This window comes from Penicillium samsonianum (genome assembly GCF_028829775.1).
Source record: "Penicillium samsonianum strain IBT 33392 chromosome Unknown utg000003l_segment0_segment0, whole genome shotgun sequence".
Classification (NCBI taxonomy): Eukaryota; Fungi; Ascomycota; class Eurotiomycetes; order Eurotiales; family Aspergillaceae; genus Penicillium; species Penicillium samsonianum.
In genome coordinates, this window is record NW_026643261.1 from 6,294,793 (window position 1) to 6,313,622 (window position 18,830).

The 18,830-nt window shown below is 49.2% G+C and overlaps 9 protein-coding genes across 9 annotated transcripts; 2 read left to right on the forward strand and 7 right to left on the reverse strand.

The window, feature by feature from the left end:
- Positions 1 to 812: 812 nt before the first annotated feature.
- Positions 813 to 2,820, reverse strand: N7471_006062 (uncharacterized protein; the record flags this gene model as incomplete). The annotated part of the gene is made up of 8 exons (XM_057278781.1): positions 2,694 to 2,820; positions 2,575 to 2,645; positions 2,491 to 2,514; positions 2,348 to 2,437; positions 2,212 to 2,294; positions 1,761 to 2,158; positions 1,360 to 1,689; positions 813 to 1,295 (listed from the first exon to the last, which is right to left on the reverse strand). The coding sequence occupies exons 1-8, from the start codon at positions 2,811 to 2,813 to the stop codon at positions 813 to 815; spliced, it is 1,599 nt and encodes a 532-aa protein (XP_057138391.1). The 5' UTR covers positions 2,814 to 2,820.
- Positions 2,821 to 3,380: 560 nt separating this feature from the next.
- N7471_006063 (uncharacterized protein) lies at positions 3,381 to 4,608 on the reverse strand (the record flags this gene model as incomplete). Its single annotated transcript, XM_057278782.1, has 4 exons — positions 3,381 to 3,810; positions 3,871 to 4,013; positions 4,064 to 4,288; positions 4,345 to 4,608. The coding sequence occupies 4 exons, from the start codon at positions 4,606 to 4,608 to the stop codon at positions 3,381 to 3,383; spliced, it is 1,062 nt and encodes a 353-aa protein (XP_057138392.1).
- Positions 4,609 to 5,206: 598 nt separating this feature from the next.
- Positions 5,207 to 5,470, reverse strand: N7471_006064 (uncharacterized protein; the record flags this gene model as incomplete). Its single annotated transcript, XM_057278783.1, has 1 exon — positions 5,207 to 5,470. The coding sequence occupies one exon, from the start codon at positions 5,468 to 5,470 to the stop codon at positions 5,207 to 5,209; it is 264 nt and encodes an 87-aa protein (XP_057138393.1).
- Positions 5,471 to 5,482: 12 nt separating this feature from the next.
- Positions 5,483 to 6,243, reverse strand: N7471_006065 (uncharacterized protein; the record flags this gene model as incomplete). The annotated part of the gene is made up of 3 exons (XM_057278784.1): positions 5,483 to 5,742; positions 5,779 to 6,016; positions 6,043 to 6,243. The coding sequence occupies 3 exons, from the start codon at positions 6,241 to 6,243 to the stop codon at positions 5,483 to 5,485; spliced, it is 699 nt and encodes a 232-aa protein (XP_057138394.1).
- A 1,644-nt stretch (positions 6,244 to 7,887) lies between these two features.
- N7471_006066 (uncharacterized protein) lies at positions 7,888 to 8,405 on the forward strand (the record flags this gene model as incomplete). Its single annotated transcript, XM_057278785.1, has 2 exons — positions 7,888 to 7,983; positions 8,043 to 8,405. The coding sequence occupies 2 exons, from the start codon at positions 7,888 to 7,890 to the stop codon at positions 8,403 to 8,405; spliced, it is 459 nt and encodes a 152-aa protein (XP_057138395.1).
- Positions 8,406 to 8,706: 301 nt separating this feature from the next.
- Positions 8,707 to 10,655, reverse strand: N7471_006067 (uncharacterized protein; the record flags this gene model as incomplete). Its single annotated transcript, XM_057278786.1, has 6 exons — positions 8,707 to 9,136; positions 9,189 to 9,756; positions 9,807 to 10,113; positions 10,164 to 10,304; positions 10,357 to 10,393; positions 10,444 to 10,655. The coding sequence occupies 6 exons, from the start codon at positions 10,653 to 10,655 to the stop codon at positions 8,707 to 8,709; spliced, it is 1,695 nt and encodes a 564-aa protein (XP_057138396.1).
- A 471-nt stretch (positions 10,656 to 11,126) lies between these two features.
- On the reverse strand, positions 11,127 to 12,155 carry N7471_006068 (lipase family protein; the record flags this gene model as incomplete). The annotated part of the gene is made up of 3 exons (XM_057278787.1): positions 11,127 to 11,796; positions 11,852 to 12,020; positions 12,077 to 12,155. 3 exons carry the CDS (start codon positions 12,153 to 12,155, stop codon positions 11,127 to 11,129), a joined length of 918 nt encoding a protein of 305 aa, XP_057138397.1.
- Positions 12,156 to 12,984: 829 nt separating this feature from the next.
- On the reverse strand, positions 12,985 to 15,937 carry N7471_006069 (protein arginine N-methyltransferase). Its single transcript, XM_057278788.1, has 4 exons — positions 15,673 to 15,937; positions 14,990 to 15,614; positions 13,373 to 14,916; positions 12,985 to 13,299 (listed from the first exon to the last, which is right to left on the reverse strand). The coding sequence occupies exons 1-4, from the start codon at positions 15,787 to 15,789 to the stop codon at positions 13,012 to 13,014; spliced, it is 2,574 nt and encodes an 857-aa protein (XP_057138398.1). The 5' UTR covers positions 15,790 to 15,937; the 3' UTR covers positions 12,985 to 13,011.
- Positions 15,938 to 16,140: 203 nt separating this feature from the next.
- On the forward strand, positions 16,141 to 18,528 carry N7471_006070 (DEAH-box ATP-dependent RNA helicase PRP43; the record flags this gene model as incomplete). Its single annotated transcript, XM_057278789.1, has 3 exons — positions 16,141 to 16,421; positions 16,483 to 18,349; positions 18,406 to 18,528. The coding sequence occupies 3 exons, from the start codon at positions 16,141 to 16,143 to the stop codon at positions 18,526 to 18,528; spliced, it is 2,271 nt and encodes a 756-aa protein (XP_057138399.1).
- Between the last annotated feature and the right edge of the window lie 302 nt (positions 18,529 to 18,830).

The following is an 18,830-nucleotide window of genomic DNA, read 5'->3' on the forward strand; positions in this document are numbered from 1 at the left end:
CAGATGTGATACCCCTTGCATATGGCCTTTCGTGTTGGTTTTGGTGCCTCGAAAAGGCAACCGAGCGAAGCGCCTTCTTGTGCCACCCAACAGCGCCTACCAGGGAGTTGCCTCTGGGTACACCCCTTTGTTGATATTATATCAGCTCTTTTCGGTCTTCTGAAAAGCTGACTGGTGATCTTGACCTCGTTCGTGTTACATGTCTCGCATTAGGAATGGCATCCAAGGAAGGCATCTGACCGCGACTTCTCTTGATTTATAGGTAGGTTGAACTCGCCAAGTATGATTTTCGTGTATCCTAATTCTAGTATTCTCCCGATAGCGCGTTTCGATAGCAGGTTGTATGAAATGAAATGACGATCACCTGTAACCCTTGGAAAGTTCATCAATTCGAACCTCGGTCCAGATGCGGGAGGCTAAGTTTAAGTTTCATACTTTAATTCCACGTTTTTAGTCCCCACGTGCGAAAGACCGACGCCGATCATAGTGGCTTCTAGGATAGCCCCTGTTTCTCCAGTGCGCTTTGACGTTTTATCACTCAGCCTTATGTATTGTCTCCGTGAGACAAAGCGTCAGTTGCCCGTGCACGAGGTTCACATTTCTGATCCACATGGCACAAGGTTCGTCATTACGCTATTAGTTGGGTCTGGCAAGAAGTTGAATACGCACTCGCGAATATATTCACTAAATAAGCTTCTGGCTGTTGATAAAGTCAAAAGGCCGCGCAACTTGACATATATCCAAAACTATACGAAATTATATACATCGGCAAGCTCCAACTCAGGAAACGCCTCCAAACCCGAGGCATTGTTTTACAGAATATGCTCCATGATAGGCCCACTATAGACATTTCTCGCACGGGCATAGTAGTAGACAAGACTGAGGATGATGGTTCCCATGGTCCCAACGACACTAAAGTTCATAGTTTGAACAGTCACCACCCAAGATGTTGGCCAGAAGCTAAAGAAGACAGCGATAGTCATATAAACCAAAGCCCAGGTGTTGATAATAATACCCCAGATGCCGGGCAGATGGAATGGGCCCCAGACGAGTTTTGCGCCGGCGGTGTTGATGACAGCGGAATCGCTGCTGCGAACAGAGCTGATCCCGCCCGTGCAACGGCGCCAGAGGAGGAGACCGCCAACCAACATGTATGACAGGTAAAGACCGGAAATTGACATGGAGCAGAGATCGTTAAAGGCGACGGCGGAGCCAATGTTGATGAGCGACAGCAGGCAGGCAATCACGGATGTTGCCAAAACGGAGTATAGGGGGACGGCAGAGCGCTCGGTGACCTGTGGTTTTTCACAGTTAGCTCGACGATCCTGATCAGTGCTTAGTGTTGGAATAGCAACTTACCTGGCTCCACAATCGCCAGCCGGGAATGCCGCGGTCTCTCGCGAAGGACCAGAACTGGCGCGAAGTGGACGCCAACATGCCGACTGATGTGGTGGCGCCCATGGTAGTAACGATCGAGCCCATCACCGCGGTTCCGGCTGTGGATCCTGTCGCCTGCATAAAGATCGCCATGAAAGGGTACCCAGTAGGTGATTTCAGGGCCAATCCAAGATCGCCGCTGCAGAACAACATGGCGATCAACATGCCGAAACCTAAGGATCCGTTGATCAATACACTCAGCATAATTGAGGTGGGAACTGCAATGGCGGCATTTGTGATTTCTTCGGACATCTAGAGATTGAGAGTTCGGGTTAGTCCTGGCCTCGACGTTTGGATAATTCGAAGGAGATGGATAGACGCACATGAACCGCGGCATCACCCCCAGCAAATGCAAAGATACAGCCGACCATTCCGACAAAAAATGACAGCCCTTGGGACGGGAATTCTCCCAAGTTGAGGAACTGGGTAAAGACCTCCTTAGAGCTTCCATGATCGGCCATGTAAGTCAAGGGGATGAGAATCGCGAAGAAGCCAAGGATGTGGAGGATCAAGATCATACCCTCAAATCGAGGAAGGACTTTCCCTCCAACACTGTTGATGGCGACACAAAATAGCACGATCGCCCAGAATAGAAGAGTCCCGTGCCAGTTCTTGGGCTCATATGTACTGTTTGTGAGCACAATCAAGCCTTGGATCAAAGTGCCGACCAAATAGCATGAGGTTGCAAACGTGGCTTGCCACCCAATAACAGTAAGCCAGCCTATAAATCATGTCAGCTTTAGTTTTTCATAGCTCCGGGTACCTTCTACTCACCTGTCAGATAACTCATGAGTTTCATGCACGATCGCGGGGCTAGCATGGACGTCCAATGGTACTGCCCTCCAGATGTCGGTGCCCTATTGACCGGTTAGTCTCAATAGAAATAGCACAGAGACAGGTTATCCCCTACATTGATGCCAACTCCGATAGAACCACAAACGTAGCTGCGACACCAGCCCAAACGAAAAGGAATCCATAAACAGCTCCAGCTGGACCTCCACTGTGTAACCTCTGTTAGAACTGCGGGGTCGATAACTCATCCGCATCTCTTACTTTTGGTATGCTTGCAAGAATAGTCTATCCACAGTCGTCAGCTAACGTTTGTTCGGGCATAATTTTATCGCCAAGGGCACTTACACGACAATGCCCTCCCAGGTAATCAGAATAGTACAACTGAAACCCAGCATTGACATCAAACCGAAGTTGCGCTGTTATTGTTAGTCTATATCCGATACATATTCTCAAACAGCATCTACCTTCAAGACGGGGCGTTTTCCCATGCGCGCGAGATTGGCATCATCAAGCTCCTTCCTTGATAATTGGCCAATCTCCTCTCCTCCCAACGAAGTCATTTGCGTTGAGTATTGAGACCGCATAATTGATATGTGATTGCCGACAAGGGAAAAATCAAAATCAACAGATCGAAGAAGAAGAACCACGTTTTGGCATAGAACTTCAAGGGGCAAAAAAGTTCAAACTAGCGCGACCAATTCTTCACATACTTGCATGTGGTTGGGGAACAATGGTGGGCGCTAATGCAACAATGGCAGGGGTTGCACGAGGACTAATAAATTTCGGCATTGGCATGAATAATGTGGCGTGGATCACCGATATTACCAGTATTTTCTTTATTTTCTAAGGGCGACAGACAACAATAACGAGAATAAACTGTATTCCACCGGGAGCGCTAGTTACTCCCCGAAGCCAAACGCTAAATTTGCAAATCTCCGAGTAGCAGAGTGGAAGTTGATTAATTAATTGTAGTTGTATGGCTGTGTCGCCGGAGAATATATTGCTGTGGATTATAGTGGATTTTCGGGACATACTCCGCTCCGTACCCTGACGAGCATTGTCATTTGTGGAAGTCTATAGGAGGAGAAGCGCAATTTTCTGGAACAATGGGTGGATCAAAGGATGTGCTGATCCAGTTTTCAAATGTTTAATCAATTTGGCAACCCTCCAGTCACCGTCCAGGTCCGCGTCTCCCTAATTATATTAGTTTGACTGGACTGGCTTTCGGCGTCGTCGTCCGGAGCCGATGTCACCATAGTCCGATGAGTCTCTTCGTGGGGCACTGAGACCAATTCGTGAGTCTCACTTCGAGTATCCGCAGTGCGACGGGATGTCTTGAATGTGCTGATGCCATATGTCCTGTGTTTGCTGCCGTGGTTGTCGGAGCTCGTCATACCCAAACCCATTCCCGTTGACTCGAGACTATCCAAGAACGGCTTGAACTGGGGAGAGCAGGCTGTGACAATGCTCACGGTTTGAGCCACTTGAGTAGAAATTGCGACAGACCAGGCATCAAAGGTGAAATCACCCCAGGCAGTTTGACTGGCGTAAACAATTTGGAAAATAATCGCGATAATTACACTAGGAGTACCATCGTTGTTAGTGATTTCTTTCAATATGGAGTCTGAGTTTGACACGTACATGACTCGGACCAAGAACACACTGGACAAACTAGCCTTTCTGCTGAGATTGGTCTGGATGCGTACGATGACCAGCAGCGCTTGGCCTATTATCCCAACCTCTGACAAGATATTTGTGATGCAGAGATAATCCCACCACGCAGCCTGAGACATAGTCAGCGATTTCTGTCATCAAGGATGCACCGGCCACTCACTCGGTTGAAACAACTCCCATGTAGATAATTCCATGTCTGCGGTACACGGCATTGGAATGCGGCCGTGAAAATGCTAGTAATAGTCCACAGCCCGATCGATATTCCTAGCACGAGCGCAAAGCGGCGATCCAAGGATGCGGGTGTCAAGTTGCGAATGAAGACCAAAAGCGATAGTTTAGAGAAGCAAATGCTGGCGATGAAGAGAATGGTTGCGGAGTATTCAGCCTTTGGTCATTTGTCCTATTAGCAATAGTTCAGAAAGAGGCGTGTCATATCCATACCTTCATAACACTTTCAATTTTGACATCGGAGAGCATGTTAAGGTGCTGCCCAAGTCCATTCTCCGTCGCCTTTGAGATAGCAATTGACTGCGCAATGCAGAACACCATCGAAGCAGTGGCAAGGGCATCGTCAAATGTCCACTTCCGAAAAATGAAGTATTTTGTCCCCAGACGGGTCAAGACGCTCAGAATAGCCGTTACCAGCATAAACCAGGTCAAGATATTGACCGCAGGAGTCCAGGTGTTTTTCAACTCTGGATGCATGGCGACAGGAATCAAAGAAGATGCACAACAAGGAGGCTCGAGCCCATGCGCTGGGCACTTGGGCAGTTATCGCGTGTTGTGTGATATCCTCGCCTTTATTTCCATAGGATCCGCAGGATCCGACAAGGCCTTGTAGATCATTTTGCAAAAATCAAGTCTACATGCAGTTAGTCAAAAATTCCTGAAAATGCAAAGGAATTGCACCGGTTGTAGCAGGGATGCTAAAAAATTTGATCGCCACGAGGCCACGTTTATTCGTGTAAATCTGAATCATTATCCACTTGACTGCGAACCCCGTCGATCAAGTTTCATAAACTTATCAGGGTTAATTTCGGCTTAATTCCTGTTTCCTCATTTAATTTATAGAGCAAATTCTCCGTCTAGCATAGCCCCTGTTACTGCTGTGCAATCTATCTCGAACGGTTGTTCTCTTGGCTCTGGTCTTTATTATTGACATTGCATCCTGAATAGGAGACGTAAAACTTACGTTAGGCCTTCGTGAACTTATCATTATTCATATTAATCTTGTCTTTCAAGTTCGATAAATTTTAACTTTCAACGAAGGCTAATATAGGCCATATTTGACAAACTACAAACTTCAGCCGATTGAATTGAGCCAGGCTTTCACTCGATCTTCAAGTTGACCATCAAGCCCTTTCGAGTCTCGATCATCAGCCTCATCTTCTGCCCAGCCACCTTCATCTTCCTCCCGAATGCCTTCGAGCCATTCATCTTGATATATAGTCTCCGAGGGTTTACCCTCCCCGTTGATGCTCAACCAGAGGAAGATATACAATGAAGCTTTACTCGATAATCCGACCTTCTTCCAAGTCCCAATTCCAATGGTGGTATTGGTACTCATGTCGACTGCATTTCAAGTGTGAAGTGACTCGAAGCGCACAATCCTTTGGTAGGGGTGTGCCGCATGGTGCCCACGGGGTTTGGGGCACAGTGCCAAACAATAGATCGTCATCTTCGGTTTGAGGAAGGTGTAGTAAGCGCTATACGTCTGGCCTTGAGATGTATTCAGGATCTCCATGCGTGTATGGTCCCGAACCTGCAGTATCCATGAAGCTTTGAGGACAGCCGGTCCAGGGAAAGCCAAGTGCGTCGATAGGAGGCCCGTCTTTTGTTCTTTGAATCATTTTTTGGCGCTAGGCCGCCTGCAACTGCTCCAATTCAATGGAATGGCATCCATTGGAGTCGTGGGCTGTTTACCACCCGTTGTTCTTGGAAATGGCAGTTGGACAGTCGAGCCATGGTATTGATGCGTCGGGAGCGTTATGGCTGTCATAAGAGCAATAGGGAATTGGCTACCCAGGTTATGCAATAGCGCAAACTTGGCCAGAGCATCAAATGCTTCGTCTGAGGATAAAGTTGTATATACAAAAGTTGGCGAACCGATCTTCTAGTTGATGGTGAAACGTGTCTCACATATGCGAGACACGGGCCAGGGGGCGAGAAATTCGTCGCCGCGGGGTCGTTTGACAATGGCTTTCCATCTTCATGTTGAGCTAGTATCGCATACCACCACCGTATTACATTTTCATACACTTCCCCAATATCGATGATAGGAGCATTTGGGAGATCGCAGAGGTTCTCGCGGTGATTGACCTCAGATGTTGTATATTGCATATTAGCAGCCTCCCCTTGTACTTCAACAAGCCGCGCAGAGAGTATATATCACCATCCAATTGTAAGAATCCCTAAGTAGTTAGGGCCGGTGTGCTTTTCTTCCGTTGTGCCAATCCAAGAATTGAAGACATTCCCATGAAAACTATACGGGATAGCAACACTGGTGCCAATTTTGAGTAGAGCATGGACTGTCCTTTTTTTTCAATCGTGTCACAGTCCGAACTTCCTAATAATCTCCAAGTCGAAGAGGCTTGCATGCAAAGAACGAAAGACGGAGAAACTCCAGAAGGGCGGGCATGGGTTGTTTTGGGCCGTCCATGGAGTTTTGGGATCTTAAGAAGAGTGTGGCGGGGGTTTGCGTACTCTGGATTCAAGCCATAATTCCGATAGGCATCGGCTAGTGATGTGAGGTGATACCAATACTCCCGACTTTTTCCCAGAGCCTCATAAACATGGGATGTTTCAGGCTGGAGAATGTGGAGGTTTTCAATAATCTATAATGAGGCAAAACAAATAAGCGTGCAATGCTCTAGAAGATGATTATAATCACCAACTAGTGAAAGCCGTGAGGGGTCAATCCTTTCTCTTGACCGAGTCCCATATTGGGCACATTTCGAAGGGGGAGAATGGCTACAACGAGCAGGTTGGCCAGACTAGCGAGATCTCTTAGGCTGACACATACGTGTTCAGAAATCTAGAATCTTTCGCATGCGATGACTCGAAAATATGTCAGATACGAACAAGGAGCGGAGGGAACTAGGGGTTTATATATCTGGTGCCGAGGCTGATGTGGCTCAAGCTTGTAGGGGCGCATCAGTAGCGGGCACAGCCACACCAAACAGGATCACCATCACCATCGGAAATTATGAATTGATCAACCAGATCAAACATACCGAATAATTAGCTACATCGTCGAGTTTAGGCACAAGATATACTGCAAGCTGGGCAAATGGGATTGCTTCCTTGCTAGGAGCTCATATGAAACCAACTCTTTATGTATGCAACGAGACACAACCTCGGAATTGTGATTTACCAAATAATCACAATTGGAGAATCCTTGCAGATAAGGAGTTCAAAGTAAGCAGATTATTATCCCCGAGGTCTACGTACACATTTTCACCTGTGGGTGGCTTTTGCGTATAATTCCAATTCACGTGGGACCGCAACCCTAATTTTATGATGCAGCCTATAAACACCATATAATAGGTGATGTATTACGATCTTATATAAGATGGCAGGTGTACCTCCTGGTCTTAGTCCTGAAGTTGTAAAGTGTGCATGGATTCATATCACACCTTAAGGTTCAAAAATCAAGCCAGATTATGCCCTGCCCAGGTAGAGTCCAAGAATATGTATATAATTATGTGAGAAAAAGAAAGCCATGATACAAGACTAGCAGGTATGGGAACGCATTGGAACTGAAGTCGAAAATATTGAAGGCACCTTCTCGCGGGTCGCACGTCACGTCTCGCGCTTTCCTATTTTGAATTTGTTCATCGATATTCGTTGCCTGACCCCCTGCCTCGTTCTTCTCTCACTTTGTTGTTTGTTCCTTGGTCACTCTTCTCCATCTTCTACCTGTTCCATCATCATCACGGATTTCGGGACTCACCGCTCACATATCTAATCGATAACTCAAACAACATGTCTTCTCCTATCAAGCTGGATGCCAAGCTCTCTGAGCTCAAAATGGCTGATGTGAGACTGCTCATCTATAGCACCCTGTGCCACGATGGCAAAGTCAGTATACAGTCGCACCCCATAGCTTCGTAGTCTTCTAATTAATATTCAATTCATAGATCGACAGCGAGAAGCTTGCCGCTCTCGCTGGTATGAAGAAGACTTCCGCTAACACCAACTACTGGCGCGCCAAGCACCACCTTGAGAAAATTCTTGATGGAAAATCCCAGTCTCCTGTCGAGGCTGCCCTTTCCAAGTCTGAGGACACCGACGCTGGTCCATCCAAGAAGACCCGTTCTGGTACCAAGCGTGGCGCGGCCAAAGACGCATCGACCAAGAAGAACGCCTCGCCTCCCAAGCGTCGTCGCAAGACCGCCACTAAGGCTACCTCTAAGCCTGCTGAGGAGCCTGCTGAGGAGTCCACTCAGGCTGAGGAGACCAACGACACCGAGCCTGCCGACCCCGCCGACCAGACCGAGTAGATCACTACTTGTGTCATCACATCACGCCGCCTTACACTGAACCTTCCCAAGGGAGAGAATGGAATGAATCAAATGAATCAAATGGAGGAATTGAATCTGGGATTGTTTTACTGCGGCATCAATGTGCTCGGACATGGAAAGGATGGCTTGACCATACCATTTGTCTTCTAATTGAATCTTTCAAATGAAACCCATTTCACAAACAAACACAGTTGAATCACAAGCACACTAGACGTAATAATAATCCCCTTCACTCAGTAGACTAGTCGTACATATTCTGTTTCTCGATCACTTTCACTGCTCAGTGGCCCTGTCTGCGCAATCTGACCGAAGCCGAGCTAGATGGGTTCGGTCCATTGAGAGTTGTGTTGTAGGTCGTATTGCTATCAAGCACTTTCAAAACCACTGTGCTATTGCCCTCTCGGTAGTCGCTAGTCGGGGTTCCATGGGTCAGATAACCGCCATGTGGCGTCAGATGTTTCTTGCCCGTCGCAATGTCCTTTCTCGAAACCACTCGCTCGAACATCTCCAACGCAGCCAACGGCTGGTAGAAAGGTACTTCGTGACCGGACTCGTAAATCCGCACAAAGCTAAACAAGTTACTCTGACGGACTTGTCCATGAACAACGCCATCCGAAGTGGTTATGTTCACAAAGCCTGCGTGGTTGTACCCTGGGGCATTGATCTCCTCGGCAATAACTTGTCCACCGAGCCAATTGCAGTTGTAGTCGCTAGATTTTGAATTAGCACAATTTAGTCATCACATGGCATGGGAGGTCTTACGCATCTCCGAAATACAGCAGAACCTGTATACCAGCTTCCAGCAACTTCTTCACACTCTCAATCGTCCCGGACTCGCGGTCGTCGTCGCCTGTGCTTCCAAAGGCATTGCTCACAGTCCCGGAGGACTCTGAGAAATTCTGGTATGCTCCAATAGCGGCTTGAACCTTAGGGCTGTTAAGATAATCGACGTAGAATTCGTACGGGAACGGATCCGGTGTCAACTCTCGCATATCATATTCGTCGCGCCCAGAGTAGGTGTCAAACATCGACTCAACCTTCGAAGCGCAGAAGTTGTCCGCCGCAGAGCAGACATCATTTCGACCGGTCTTGTAGCATTCCCGTGTCCGATCGACGCAGTTGCCTTCTCCGTAAAGGTTATTGTACCATTCGGCCTGAACAGACTCGTTGTATGGGTTGAAGTCGTATGTGTTTCCGGGGAAGACGGAGAAGTTATAGTACGCCTGGTATTGAATCAGCGGATCGAACCAGCCATTTCCAATAAGGACGTTCTCAAGATCGATCTGGATCGAGCCGTGGGGCTTTTTGGCGTTCTGTTTAACAAAGTACTCTGCTCTGAAGTTAGTGCCAGTTGCATCCAGGAGCGCTTGGGGTCTTTACCGTTGAACACTGGGCCATAATGTCCACCGTAGCTCTCAGTGGCGAAGTTGAAGCCATTTCTCGAGTACTGCGGGAAAGCCCCCATGAACCCTTGGAGTGTCTTCCACATATTCGGGGCCGCATTGGCGGTTGTATTGGGGACCAGGGCAATATCTGGTTTGGAGTATGTGCCGCATGTCCCCAGTTCCTGGGCGTAATCGGGGCACTCCTCGCTGGGCAACTGGACAATATTGCCATCGCTATCCTCGTACGCTGGAATGGGGGTTGTATATGATAATCCAACCGTGGCAGGCTGGTCGATGAAAATCTGACGACAGTTGAGCTAGAGTCACGGCAAACAAAGGAATGCAAACTTACCATATTGCTCACGTTGCTCCAAGAATAAGGGTTGTTGAATGCATTTCCGTCTTGATCAACTCCGCAGGGCCCTAATTCCTGGAATAACCCAATCATTGAAGATGATCCCGGCCCTCCATTGATCCAGACCGTAAGTGGTGCCTTACTGATTGTCAGTATTGTAAATAAATTCTCAAATGCCGTCAGAACATACATCTTTAGGGTCTCCATTTCTAGCCTCAAAGAACCACCTGTGCTAATCAGTCGCTGCCTAGGGCTCGTCTCTATCGGGAATGCTCACCAGAAAATATGCTCGTTCTCGCCAACATCGGCGTAACCAGAATAACTCTTCACATTGGGATCTTGTTCACAAATCCCAGCAGGCACTTCCTTATATCGAACATCGATGCCGGCATGTCCTTTCTTGGTGATCAAGTCCGTGGGCGCGGGCACAAATTGTGCCGTGGCATAGTGCGCCAGCACTGCCAACAAAAACTTTTTATACAGCACCATTTTGAGTGGACATCCCCAATCAAAGCGAAGGTCCAAGTCGTATCTTATACCATAAATTCCCGATAACCCCGCTCGGCTGGGGATATCCACTTTACATTGCTAGTATCAAACGGGAAGGCCAGAAACTACTAAGATCGCCCGATTTGGTCATTTTGGTCTAAACCCGACGGATCTCCGACTGGATATCTCCTGGGGCCCAGAAATGACGGAATTGCTTATCGTGCAAGCTTTAGTGCTTGGTTGTGTTTTGAAGGATCAAACTTGGTACTTTTGTACTTTTTTTCAGCCCCTTACCTCGGTCTACGGCACAATTTAATCACAACTCCTACGGAGTACATTCTACCCAATTGCCCTGCATAACTCGGAAATTGTATATTTGTCATTATTCTTTAAACATATTAAACATATCAACATCAGCGACCCAGCTATTCTAGAATCTATCAAACAAAAATCGAGGGGACTTGATCAAAATTAAACCCTCTTGAATGGCAGCCCATCGCCCTTTCCATCATCAACGTGCACAAAATACCAGACATGCGCCTCAAAGTCCGTGAGCAACGGCAGACCAGTTCCAGTGTTTCCGTCAAAGGAGACATCTCCCTCAATAACCTTGATATCAGTGGTACTGACAGTAGCATTGTTAGGCGATGTGATCCAATACTCAGGACTGACGTGAACATAGCCCATGGACAACAACGGCAGCTTAGGGACGGGGTCATTGGTGTGAGTGAAGCGGTAGTTGTTCCCCTGCGCGGTGATGTACTTGGCCAAAGCCGCGTTCGCCACGCGAGGCGAGGCATACGCGTACAGCTTAGCCTCCGGGTAGCCTTTGCCCCGGAGATCAGTGGCAGCAAGAGTTGCAATAGCAGCACCGAGACTGTGGCCCACCACGACCAGGTCATAGCCGGGGTTTTGGGAGACAGCGTCCTTCAGCTGCTCAATGATATCGTCGCGGACTAGCTTCCAGGAGCCCCAGAAGCCGAGTTCGGCGAGGCATCCATCACAGAGACCAGGGTTTGTGTGCACGAATGTGGCATCGGCGACCCAGTTGCGCACTGAGTAGGAACCACGGAAGGCGAGAACAACTGCCGAGTTGGTGTGGTCTACAGTGATGAAGCCGGCGGTATCTGTGATTGTGGAGCTGTGCATGGGTAAGTATATTGTCTCAGGCATTTTATTTGGGGAGTGTCGCTTACTCGGAGAAGTCATAGAACACAGTCGAACCGGTTGCCTCCACTTCGGGGCAGTTGCCTTTCGAACAGCTGATCTTGTCGCCCACTTTAGCCTCGTAGTTATTGTCATAGTATGTCGCCGCGGCATACTGGACCCAGAAGTCGAACTGGTCCAGTTCGCTGGTCGAGACATCTAACCAGGTGTGAGCAATGTGGCCAATGTGTACCGAGCAAAGTGTGGGATAGTACCTCGAGACTGCAGTTTACCGGGGAGGGCATGACCCAACGAAGCCACTGCGGATAGGGCTGTGAATAGAGAGAAACGCATGATGGCTTGGGGTCAATGCTGGTATCTGATCGAGACTGAAGACACCACAGACCGGAGGAACCCATAGCTTTATATGTTCAATTGCAACGAGCAGATCCATAGTATGGTTCCTAAATGGTCCCACAATTGCGATAGCCATTTTTACGCAAGCCATTTTTGCGTCGGGGGAACCAAGGAACCACGGCATACAATAAAATCCGATATTCCCTGTGATGAGGGAATTCGGCACAGCCCAGCTCAGTTCAGCTCACGGGGGATATTCCAGATTCATATAATGATCGGCGAAGTATAGATCACATCCGGGGTTATGGCACCGGAACATGGATATGTGCTCCAATCGTTCCTGGCTATAAACCGGGGACTTTGGTGGAGCCGGGGAATAATCTCATTCCGGTCAGCCCGGAAAGTAAGCCAAGATAGAACCCGTGGACCCGAGGTCGTGTGTACTCCGAGTACGGAGTACTCCACACAATAAAACAGCGGATGGTTTATCCCGATCACATGAAAATAGTATATAGATCGCCAGAAGCTTGACCTGCTCGGCCCGAACTTGGCGAAATATTTTGCGAAATCCGGTCCTTGGCAAAAGGCCCTGCCACGTGTGGGTGGTAGGGTTACTTGGCAAGACCTCGGGACAAGCCAGGAACTGACTACGTAGGGCTGCCATTGGACCGCATCGGGTTAGAATCTCTTGGCGCCAGTTCGCGTGATCAGATTTGGCAGAATTCAACTGCCTTATTCCCAATCTCCAGGGCTCTGTCTGACTAGCAATAATCATTTAGTCTTTTGCTATCATCATTAACAATACTAGAGCTCATGGCTCGAACAACTTTTATTCGACTCCGGCTTATAAATTTCACATTAGGCAGCCGTCCTTGATGCTAGAGTGCAAATCACTCATCCCCACTCGCACTCGGCGATATCCAGTACGGTGGGTCTTCTTTGCGCCATTTTCCTTGGTTTTCAGGCTTTCCACGCTGGGAGACCCAGCCTGTGCATAGCTCACAGGAGTGGGTTTGGTGGATACCGCAGTAGGTTCAAGGGCATACACCTCAACCATCCATTCATACCAGACCTTGCGGTCATCGGTTTGACGGTACATCGTGGCGACGATCTCACCGTTTTCCGGAACACTAAGAGGGGTCTGGAAACGAATGTCAGTAAGATGGAAAGGGAAAAAAAGCGAGAGATTAAGGTGGATATTTCCGAAAACTAACCTTCAAGGGGAAGTAGATAGGGAACCAGCTGATCATGCTTGCGCTCTTCGCATCCATGGTTACTGGGTTGGTAGACAACTCCACATCACCGTAGAGCACCGTTTCAAAGTAGCCGGCCAGACCGTGGCACACACCTCGGTTTTGGGAAGGGAAGGCTAGACGTGTTTGGCGCACATTGTGGGCGTTCGAAATAGTCGACTGCATGGGTGACTGAGGAGGAATATGTCGGTTCGGGTGAGAGAAAGACCAGGCAGTCTGCACAAAGGGAGTAGGGAATTCAGTCGTGGAGAATGACGACGACGGCGTGGATGCCCGGTTTCCATTTCCATTGTTGGGGTTGGAGCTTTCACCACTGGCAGGCGTATCCGTGGTGGAGAGGAAGTCAATGGCGTGAAGCATCACGACATATGGGGTCTCCGGGGCAGCTGGGTTGGACACCGTCTGGTGCACAACATCGGCGTGCAATTTGGGAGCGGAAACTGGAGTGAAATGGGCCGAATATGAGGCTGGAATGGAAATGCCGTGGACGGGGTTGATCACGTCGTTCACACCATCCAGACATTCTGGAGAAAGCTCATTGTCCGCAAAGGAGCCCAAAAGCTCCGAGACAATGATATCAACATGGGTGTGGCACATAGCCGAACCCTGGTGTTCGGAAATTTCAGATGGCCGACCTAGATCATGCTGGCCCTTCTTTGACTCAAGTAACGAGCTCGCAATGCCAAGGGATTCGCCCACAGGGCCCGTAGCAGCCGTAGTCGGCTGTTGTCGGACTAGAGGTCCTTTCCAGCTTCGCATGTCTGACTGGACCAGGGTGACCTTACCACCCCAGATTGTGTCGTTGTGTCGCTGTAGCAATACAAACGCGTTCTGGTTCTTCTCCACGGCCCAGAGATCAATCTCCACTCCAGCGTCTGCGCTAGCCTTCAGTGCGCGAGTGACTAGCGGGCCGCGACCAGCTCCCACAACTGCGAGAATCACTTTTCCGTCCGGGTGAGACGTGGCCTTCTTCTGGTCGGCCCAGTCTCTCAATGCTTTGCAGATTGCCTTCTCATACCACTCGTATTTGATGGGGTCCTTTTCAAATACTTCATATGTGATACTCTCCAAATTGACTGTGAGCGGCTGTAGAGGTGCCTGCAGATAGTCCTGGTATCCCACACCGAACCTCTCAATCGCTGTCCGCGGGGGCTGGCGCTGCTGCAGATTACGAATATATGAGAGGTGTGGAGTGGGGTCGTAGTGCTTCTTTCCAGCCTGTGACAGACTTGGATAGTCAGACCCAGATAGGGAGGCCTGGTTGGTATCAGGGTCTTCGATATTTTCAAGTCCAGGAATAGGGCCAACGCCACAAAGGATAATCCACGGGGCGGTTCGAAGACGCATCATCTTCGCAATAAAACCTTGGTGTGACTTGGACAATACTGGGTATCCTTTCTGATTCTTGAGGAAAGTCGAGCCATCAATCGTCAGTAAACGCACTGGCTCCGAATGCCATCGGGACTGCACAAACAGAGACGGAAGTAGTTTCGGCAAAGAAAGGGCTGTGGTTCAGATTAGCTTTACTTCAAGATATTATGATGGCGATGGGCCATTGAAAGGAGGGTTAGCTCATACCAACGAACAGTCTTGTGTGGTATTTGCAAGTCTTTCTAATTGAATCCCAAGCATCCCAGCTTCCAAACGGATCAACCTTGAGTGGCTCTCCCTCATCCGGCGCAAGGTATTCTGCCCGAGCAAGCGGGGCCAAGTCGCCCATTGTATCAACTTCAACCTCTGGATTATCAACCATTTGCTGCCAAATATGAAATTGGATGTAGGGACCGAGGTCTAAAGCATCTTGAATCGCGCGCGCATAATAAATAACACCCTCAGAATGCAAGGCACCGTGATGCAACTTGGGGCCAGGAATCAAAAGATATCCAATTCCGCAAAACGCAGCATACGCAACTTCCAACATCAGAACTTGCCGGGACAAGTCCGCAATCAACGGGTCGGGTGAGCATAGATCAATCCAGCTACTGATCACACCAACCAATTGACTGGTTGCATCATTCGGGGTGAGATACGAGTCTGCCTTCGAGAGCGGCGGAACCACCATAGGCCGAGTGTTTTGGGTAGTAGCCATGGTTCCCACAACATCGTAAGTTGGGGATTGCAGATTGGCCAAATAAGAAGACAATAGACCAAGAACCCGAGAGTGGAAATGGGATGTGGTGATCGGGACAGTCATCATATCATACTATTGAATCAAGTTAGCATTTATCAAGGTAATGTTACAGGTGAGAGAAAGAACCAACATTACTCTCATGTACGTTTTGGATGACCCGAGGGGTCACAGTAACCAGTCTGTTATGTTCATGGTGCCCAATGCAGAAAGCTGGCCCTGGATCCTCTGAAGGATTATAGCTCTCCATATTGACGGAGAAGTCTGGCGCAATGGCGGGGTGGTCTGGAACTAGGGATAAAGACTTGTTATGGGCAACAGAGGAGCTAATAAACTTGGTATCAGGCAGTCCTATCCGAAGAAGCCACGGGCATCAGACGAACTGGCGCAGAAAAGTCCAGGCAAAAACACACAGGGCGTCAACAAGCTCGAAGATTATCGATCCCTTTGTGGAGAGCGGCAGAATAGATTGGCGGTGAGCCTGATAGGCAGCTGTGGCGCTCGGCCGGCTTTCCTATCTCATATTTTTTTTCTTCGGTATCTCAGCATCTTCTCTCCGCCGAGTTTGCCCTTCAACACTCTCTCCCATTTCACCTCCACCATGGCTGATAACCGATCTGACTCCGAAGGTGGTGCGCGAGCGAAGCGCCAGAAGATGGACGCTGGAGACCCAAAGAACAACCCCTACCTCGCTCACATGTATGAGAACGGCAATGGCTCCGACAATACGGCCCTGGCCAAGTTCAAGCGACACCAGACAACCGCAGCGATGGCAAAAAAGGTCGAGGATGGCGATATCAACCCTTTCAGTGGCCGACCTTTTTCCAGCAAATACTTCTCAATCCTGAAGACCCGTCGCGATTTGCCCGTCCATACGCAACGGTGAGTGCTGCCCGACAGCCGCTGTGGAATAAAGATGTACTGACCACTTTTTTTTTTTCAGTGATGAGTTCCTGCAACTCTACCAACAATCCCAGATTCTTGTCTTCGTTGGTGAGACTGGTTCCGGAAAGACTACGCAGATCCCGCAATTCGTCCTCTACGATGATCTTCCCCAAACTCAGGGCAAAATGGTCGCTTGTACACAGCCCCGACGAGTGGCTGCCATGTCGGTCGCCCAACGTGTGGCGGCTGAGATGGATGTCAAGCTTGGAGAGGAAGTTGGTTACAGTATCCGTTTCGAAGATATGACCGGCCCGAAGACCATCATGAAGTACATGACTGATGGTATGCTTCTTCGCGAGGCTATGAACGACCCCAACCTGTCGCGTTACAGCACAATCATGCTTGACGAGGCTCACGAGAGAACTATGGCAACAGATATCCTGATGGGTCTGTTGAAGGAAGTTGTGGTGCGTCGGCCTGACTTGAAGATTATTATCATGTCGGCTACTTTGGATGCGCAAAAGTTCCAGCGCTACTTCATGGATGCGCCCCTTCTCGCAGTCCCCGGTCGTACTCACCCTGTCGAGATCTTCTACACCCCCGAACCCGAGCAAGATTACGTCGAGGCCGCAGTTCGGACTGTGCTGCAAATCCACGCCACCGAAGGTGAGGGAGATATTCTTCTTTTCTTGACTGGTGAGGAAGAGATTGAGGATGCTTCGCGGAAAATCGCGCTCGAGGCAGATGAGATGGTTCGCGAGGCCGACGCTGGTCCTATCAAGGTCTACCCTTTGTACGGTAGTCTTCCTCCTCACATGCAACAGCGCATCTTCGACCCTGCACCACCTCCTCGCCGACCAGGCGGCCGCCCCGGGCGCAAGGTCATCGTGTCGACCAACATCGCCGAAACATCTCTAACCATCGATGGTATCGTGTACGTCGTGGATCCCGGATTCTCCAAGCAAAAGATTTACAACCCCCGCATTCGTGTCGAGTCACTCCTCGTTTCCCCCATCTCCAAGGCCTCCGCGCAGCAGCGAGCTGGTCGTGCCGGTCGTACACGTCCCGGAAAGTGCTTCCGCCTTTACACTGAGGGCGCATTCAAGAAGGAATTGATTGAGTCAACTTACCCTGAGATCCTCCGGTCAAACTTGTCATCAACAGTGCTCGAACTGAAGAAGCTTGGTGTTGATGATCTCGTGCACTTCGATTTGATGGACCCGCCTGCGCCAGAGACTCTGATGAGAGCATTGGAAGAACTGAACTATTTGGCCTGTCTGGACGATGATGGAAACCTTACTCAGCTGGGTCGTCTGGCCTCCGACTTCCCTCTCGATCCCGCCCTTGCTGTTATGTTGATCAGCTCTCCCGAATTCTACTGCTCTAATGAAATCCTTTCCATCACCGCCCTTCTGTCTGTGCCGCAGGTCTTCCTTCGTCCTGCTGCCCAGCGCAAGCGTGCCGACGAGATGAAGAACTTGTTTGCCCACCCCGACGGAGACCACTTGACAATGCTGAACGTCTACCACGCATACCGAAGCAGTGACGCCCAGGCAAACGCCAAGCAGTGGTGCCACGACCACTTCCTCTCCCAGCGGGCTCTCCAGTCCGCTGATAACGTCCGCTCCCAGCTGCTCCGCATCATGGAACGCCAGGATCTCGAGATGATTTCCACCGACTTCGAGGACAAGAAGTACTATGAGAACATCCGCCGTGCCCTTTGCGCTGGTTTCTTCATGCAAGTCGCGAAGAAGGACACAGGTGGCAAGAGTCAATACCTTACCATCAAGGACAACCAGAATGTGCTCTTGCACCCGTCCACCGTCTTGGCTCACGAGGCCGAGTGGGTCTTGTATAACGAATTCGTTCTCACAACCAAGAACTACATCCGTACTGTCACCGCGGTCAAGCCAGAATGGCTTTTGGTATGTTCCCCATTCCTCTCTTGTTTTCACGATACATTTTACTAACTATCTTTCAGGATATCGCCCCTACATACTACGATATCAGCAGCTTCCCCAAGGGTGACATCCGCTCTGCCCTTACTCGGGCCGCTGATCGTCTCGCTCGCAAGGAGAAGATGCGCTCCGAGAAGCATCGATAGAATAGACCATTTGTTTCTGTTCAGCCTAAAATTTACGCACGATACGCTTGTTTGTCGCACTGCTTCCTTCTCATCACGATGTCCATATTTTGAATAGAACTTTTGCTTTCCTGCTCTTATATGCCATACCATACTCACTCCCCGGATAATCCTTTTTGGCCGTTACCTTCGACCGGTCTATCAAGACCTGCCAATTGAGAGACTGTATCAAAATTCCGATGAAATATCTAAAAATTCAATATACTCGACAGGCTTAGGCCTGGTCTACAGGAACGAAACCATGAAATGTTCTTCAAGAAATC

What these genes read in the sequence shown, in the direction of transcription:
- N7471_006069 (XM_057278788.1), bottom strand. Translation starts at nt 15,789, where the DNA reads ATGGAGAGCTATAATCCTTCAGAGGATCCAGGGCCAGCTTTCTGCATT. An exon ending in AAAACGTACATGAGAGTAAT is followed by an intron (nt 15,615 to 15,672) that starts GTTGGTTCTTTC and finishes TTGATTCAATAG; the next exon opens with TATGATATGATGACTGTCCC. An exon ending in CTATCTACTTCCCCTTGAAG is followed by an intron (nt 13,300 to 13,372) that starts GTTAGTTTTCGG and finishes ATTCGTTTCCAG; the next exon opens with ACCCCTCTTAGTGTTCCGGA.